Source organism: Drosophila obscura, unplaced genomic scaffold (assembly GCF_018151105.1).
Source record: "Drosophila obscura isolate BZ-5 IFL unplaced genomic scaffold, ASM1815110v1 contig_1, whole genome shotgun sequence".
Lineage (NCBI taxonomy): Eukaryota > Metazoa > Arthropoda > Insecta > Diptera > Drosophilidae > Drosophila > Drosophila obscura.
Genome location: NW_024542679.1, coordinates 7,416,108 through 7,422,533, shown reverse-complemented (window position 1 = coordinate 7,422,533; position 6,426 = coordinate 7,416,108). Strand labels below are relative to the sequence as shown.

At 49.8% G+C, this 6,426-nt stretch overlaps 1 protein-coding gene across 1 annotated transcript; it reads right to left on the bottom strand.

Annotated features, from left to right (window-relative positions):
• Window positions 1-1,087: 1,087 nt before the first annotated feature.
• LOC111072198 lies at window positions 1,088-6,373 on the bottom strand. The gene is given in 7 exon segments (XM_022363901.2): window positions 1,088-2,161; window positions 2,251-2,454; window positions 2,531-3,292; window positions 3,495-3,696; window positions 3,759-3,798; window positions 3,800-4,328; window positions 6,002-6,373. Coding segments are annotated over 6 exon segments (2,295 nt in total). The 5' UTR covers window positions 4,256-4,328; window positions 6,002-6,373; the 3' UTR covers window positions 1,088-1,530.
• Window positions 6,374-6,426: the final 53 nt, after the last annotated feature.

Genomic DNA, 6,426 nt, shown 5'->3' with positions numbered 1-6,426 from the left:
GTATCGAGCTACAGTTGTTGCGCTTTTGATATTGTTTGGATTGGCTGCTCTAAAATACGAAGACAAATTTGTAACCAAATTGACAGTTGGCATCTAATTTTTACAATGGACACGTTCCTAAAAGCTTTCAATGGTTTTTTAATAATTATTATGATAGTATCGACTGTTTTTTTTTTTCAAAACATTCACAACTATCGATGGCTCAACTATCAATTGTTTGACAGCTCTAGTTTCCGAAGGACAGACAGACCCACAAGATTTATCAATAAAATATACCGCCTGACCCACAGAAATATACCCAAATATACCAAGCCATTATCAAAATATACCGTAAATATACTGACGGACACGACAAGACGTTAATATTCCTCGATTTTGATATTCCGTTTAATATTAGTAGCTTTGGCCCTCTCAGCCCTAAGCAAATAATTTGATCCAATTCCTCAATAAATTTTGTTCAGGATTGCGCTCTCTTCACCTCGGAAAAGAGAGCAAATTTTGAAAAACCACAAACTTAGTATTATTTCGCTTAAAAGATGTGTCTGAATCGAGTTACAGCACTGGTAAGATATCGACATGTCTGGCCACTCCGCGCAAACAAAGACTACACTGCAATATTTTGCCTATCGATGTTTGCAAGAGCTGCCAGCCCGTTTGGAGTTCAAATTTGAATTTAAATTCAAATTTGTTCTCACACTATAGACTTTTCTGAGATTTTGACACACACATTGTTTTTATTGACTTGATATTAATCTTGCAATGAACAGTATTATAAAATGCAACGTTTTTTTTTTTGTGGGTTCCCGGTTGCCGTCACAGCTAATTCCATCATTTTGAATGCTTTTTGTGGGTTTTTTGCAAAAACACTTATCGAACAAGAAACGCGTTGGCTTAAAAATTAACATCCAGATATATAAACATACATATAATTAGGTACAATTGTAATGCAACAAGTCGTTAAAGTTTTGCTGAGATCAAAAAACATCCAACTGCCGATTGAGTGCCTTGAACCTGTTGGCAGATATTTGATTGGTTTTTGTTTTGTTTTTGTGTATGAAATGTGTGGCTTGCCCTTTCGATTCCGTAGGTTTTCTGTTTGTTTGTTTTTCTGCCTAATCAGTCTTTACTATAAGCTGATTGTACGAATTTTACAGGCTATACAACGCACCGTAGTTGATGGAGTGGCAAACTAACATCCAAATAAGTAATAGTAATAGTTATAACGACATAGCTCGATGCTCTAACAATAGGAAGACTACGGAGTAGCATTTATAATAGACATCGTTTTGATTCCTTGCTGAATGCAGGGCGGGGGATTGGGATTCGGGTTGATATACAGAACCAGTCCGTGTGTGGGGGGTGGGGGATATAACACTTATCTAAGTACAAGCTAACGAGACGATACACACACACACATACAATACAATACAATACAATACAATACAAATATACATCAATGCTCTAAAGTAATTGTCGATGGCTGCTGTTTACATTTTACAACTGCAACTCCCGCGGGCTACATCCTCGATCCTAGGGATCAATCTTGCCCAGCTCTATATCCTCTGCAGGTGGGGCAGGGGCAGGGGCAGGGGCAGGTGGCTCCTCCACATCTATGGAGTTCTCCCGCTCTGTTATCTCGGGCATCTTCAACGAGAAACTGCTCAGCTTGCGCTCTGCCGATCCCAGGGAACTCTGCGAGTCCGCCTTCAGCAGCGTGGAGCGCCGCTCGTTGATCACCTTGAGGGAATCGTACATCTGATCATCGGCACTGGCACTGCCCTTGGCCAGTCCCCGTTCCATGGAGCGGGCATGAAACACAGAGTCCTCCCGCCCGCTAACCACCGCCGCCTTCGGCCTGTTGAACTGTCGCGAGCTGTTGCTGCGAAACAGCGGCACAGCAGCTGCCATCGGCTTCTGTTGATTATGATTCTGATTCTGATGCTGATTCCCCTGCTGCTCGCTGCGGGAGAGTGGCAGAAAGTCCGGGCGCACCTTCTTCGGTGGCAGGCTGCCCGTGTGATGCTGCGGCGCCAACACCTCGTCGTAGGACCTGTCCTCGGCCTGCTCGAGACTCTCCTCCGGCAGGGCGGGCTCCATGCTCGACTGCCCCGACAGCTGACGCACAGGCGGCGGTGGCTCCGAGCACACCGACAATTGGCTTCTACAGAAAGGAAAGCAGAGAAGCAGACAAACATGAGCATGAGTTCTTCCAGGATAATCAGAGAGAGGGTTGTGTGTCCCATTGCTGACCGAAAATCCTTGTCCACTGATGGCGTGGCCGAGGGTCCGGAGCTGTAGCGTTTTGGTGAGCGCAAAATCGACTTGGGAATCACCTCCGGACTGTGCAGATCGACTTGAACGCGCCTCGACTCAATGCTGGAGGTGCGACTGGCCACCGACGCACAGCGCGCCGTCCAGCGGCCACTGTACGAGGAATCCGACATGGTCGAATTGCTGCTACGAGTACCCAGATCAGAATCAGTAAGAGGGTTCGCCCAGTCTGTATAAAGTGCTGTTTAAATATATTTACCGCCTGTTTCCGAGGGGACTGCGTCCCTCCTCCTGCTCGATGGGACGCTGGCGGGCCAGGACATGCCGCTTGGCCGTGTCCGAGCGCTTGTTCCGCTCGCTACGCTTCTCGGCGCTGGAGATGGCAGCACCCGCATGGGCATTGGCATTGGCATGGGCATGGCCATGGGCATGGCCACTGCCGCCATCAAAGGAGGAGGCCTGCCAGTACACACGACCCGCTGCCGGCGGCTGCAGCAGGGCGCACTCCCGTGTGGCCCGCTGGATGAGGCTCGAGGAGTTGCTAATGATGCGCGTCGACGAGCAGGAGGCGGAGGCGCTGGCAGCGACATTGGCGGTCGCCAAAGGGCCAGGTCCTGCCCAATTTCCACGCGCACCCTGGCGCACTCTCCTCACGCTGCTGCTGGCCGACGAGCAGCCGGGTTTCGCGTGGTGTCGTTGATTGTGGTCGCGGTCGTGGTCGTGGTGATGGTGATGGTGCGAGTGGCGATGGCGCCGATGTCGTTTCGTGCAGCATGTGCCACCATGGTGCAGCAGCAGCGTGTCCAGCGGCGTCGTCATCAGTTGGTGGTGGTGGTGGTGCATTGAGAGCAAATTGGAGTGATTAGTGGCGGCGTTGGAGTTGGTGTATTCAAGGAGATTCAGGGCATGATCATGAGCATGAGCATGAGCGGTGGCAGCGGCATGGATGGTGGACAGATCGGGCACCGATCCAGTGCATGTGAGGCGGCGCAACTGCGGCGAAAAGCGTGTGGATTGGCGACTGCCCGCCCAGGCGATGCAAGGCGATGCAAGGCGATGGATATGATGCAAAGAGAGAGAGAGAGAGAGGGAATGGGAAGAGGAAGAACAGCAAGATTAGCCAATTGTGTGTGTGTGTTGAAGGATGCTCCAGTAGTCCCGCAATGAAGTTCCCCGAATGGTCAATGGCTCTGCGGCTCTGTCTGTGTCTGTCTTTTGAATACCTGAGGGACTTGGAGAATTTCACCAACTCTGCGGTGAGGGCCTCCCTGTCGAAGGGCTGCTGCTGCTGCTGCTGTTGCTGCTGTAGCAGCAGCTGCTGGTTGGCAGAGAGTATGGCTGCCTGTGGCTGCTGGTGGGGATCGCCCGGCGATGAGCGGAACACCCCGAAATGCTGATCCCAACGCGTCGACTGGTACTGGGCACCTGCCAGAGCAAACAGGCAAAACAGTTGACAAATAGCCCCAAGAGATGTCGCCAATTCTTACCCATTCCTCGGCGTTGCGAGGCCGAGCTGCCCTGATTACTACCGCGTCGGATTCTTGCTGCAGCTGCCTGCTCCGCCCGCACGCAGACGGGCCGGCACCACCTTGGCGGCCGAGTCGCGCGCCTCGAAGGTCATCACACAGGAGGCCACCACAATGAAGCCCCCAAAGCCCATCACAATGGGCCCCACATACGCAAAGTTGTTCAGGTGGAAGCCCTTCAGGTCGTTCTTCACGCGCACCGTCACATTGCCGCGCAGCTCCGACCCCATCGACAGGTGATCCGCGTAGTAGCCCAGGGTGGCCATGCCGGCGCCCAGGAGCATCAGCGTGAGGCCCAGGATCAGGGCCCGACAGGCGTGCCACAAGCACTTGGAGGACATTTTGCCACGGACCACCTGCACATTCCATGTGGCCCCGGAGGCGGGATGTGCGCGTCGCAGGTTGCCCAAGGAGTGCTTCCGCTTGATTGTGCCGCCGCCGGCGCGACGGGATGGCATTGCAATGCCACTGCCGATGCCTCTTAATGCTTCTCAATCGTCACTGCGGCTGCAGTTCATTAAACGTGGATTTCTGAAAGAATTTCAGGGAATATACAAAAACACAGTAGGAGTAAGGCAGAGGCGGCTTCTTCCTAATGGTATGCTGGACGAATCGATTTTAAACATGAACTGAAAGTGTCGGAATACCTTGGGGATTTAATGGATTCTTGTAGGGAATTTAGGCAATATTTAAACACCTGTGGATGAACTTGGGAAAGGCAAGAAAAGGTCTTGGCAAGGAACTTAGCATATTTCCATACTATCCCAACGATTGCCATTCAATATACTAATTAGCTACTAATTGTATGCCAAAAACATTTCCCATATTTCTTCAATTTGGTGATCAAAACTCGGACAGAAATCGGTTAAGATTTGACCAAGATATAGCCAGAAAAAGAAAAAATAAATGGAGGATTTTCTTGGAATAATAATGGATTCAGAATGAAAAGAACAAAACGATTTAATGCTCTGATCCGATGTGGATCCGTAGCGTGGGAGCACGGATGGCTTGTAAGTACTTTGTTGCTGGATACTCGGCCATTCTCTTTCGCTTTGGCAGCCTTAATAACAAAAATTCTCCCAGGCATCTCCACCTGTTGTCCCACTGCCCTGTAAGGTGTCAACTGGGATTTACTCGGCCTGTTTATTCACTTCTAGGTGGAACTACAACTGCCAGGAACGGAACAAGTTCAGGGCGAATGCTGAACAATTAGAAATTCAAGAAAATGCGAGCACAATGAATGCCAGACTCTGAGCTCTGAGCTCCCAGAATAGCTGAAGAAGCAGAAGCAGCAGCAGCAGCAGGCAGCACCAGTTGACAACAACAGATTGTGATGTGATGGGACTTGAAAAACAGCGGACACTCCTTCAAGAGACGCCACCACCCGGAGACGTGTTCGCGGCTGTGCCGCAATTAAAGCCAAACAAAACGCAAGCTCCCAGCGGACGGGGCCAAAGGGAGACCGGTGGAGGAGGGTTGTGACGGTGTCCTGATAACAAGGCCCTACAATGACGGGCCTGGCCTGCCCTGCTCTGTCTCCTGAGTGCTGCTTGACACGTGAGCCCCAAGACGCAGCCTGCTGCTTAAATTTAGACCGTATTCTCATTGTGGGGCCACTTGTGGGCCATCCAGAGTAGCATTCACGCTCTTTTGTATGCGCTTACGGTGCATCATTAGAGGGATTTTTGGAGCCATTGGATGGGGTTTCCCTTTTATGGAATTGTTTGAAGGAAATACTCTATATCTTGCACCTGCACTTTGGGTATGTTCAGGGGATTTAAATGGGATTTAACTGGTAGAATCGCTTGGAGCTAAACTTTCACTTTGTTTTGATATCAACCATCAAACCGATGAAATTTCCGAGCAATTAAATCAGATATGATTGATATCTTACCGGATTACACTTCACACACTTGTCTGTACGTTCCGAAGGATTTTCAGAGCAATGGGATGGACCTACCACAAGCCAAAGGATATTCAGAGTTTTCAGATGCAATTTCGCTACCAATACAGACTCCAGACTCTTCCCTATGCACTTGTAATCCCATCAATTGAGGAATATTGCAAGCTATTTGTATTGAAAGTTGCCTTTTCTTTCAATTTGCAGCCATTAAACAAAGGATTTTCACACCGATTGCATGCGATGTTCCCCCCTAAAGAGTCGCCGGGTTTCGAACGAATGGGATGGCGAATGAATGTCTTACTTGTTGGTTCTTCTTCCCCTTGGATAACTTCGGGCAGCTGTCGATGCTGCTACTGTCGATGCTTTTTGCTGTCGATGCGAGGAGGAGAGCCTTTTGTGTGACCTAAAAGCAGCACTGTGACTTTTTGCCTTGGCGCCTGTATGTATACTGGCGTGTGCATATATTTTCCATTTTTCACCTGTACTCGCCCCTCAATGGTCATCCTCTGGCGTGCTCTGTAGCTTCATTGGTGGCTGCCATTTCCTGCGTATTGCGTGAATTCTTCAATTTCCGATTAAGAAATGATATTTTATTTTCACTCCCGAAGCGTTTCCGCAGTTTTCTCGATTGTGGCAGAAGTCCGCTGACTGGAGCGATGGCGTCTGCATCCGAGCAACCTCCACGCGCGTCTGATAAGACGCTGCCACAACACCATGGACCAACCA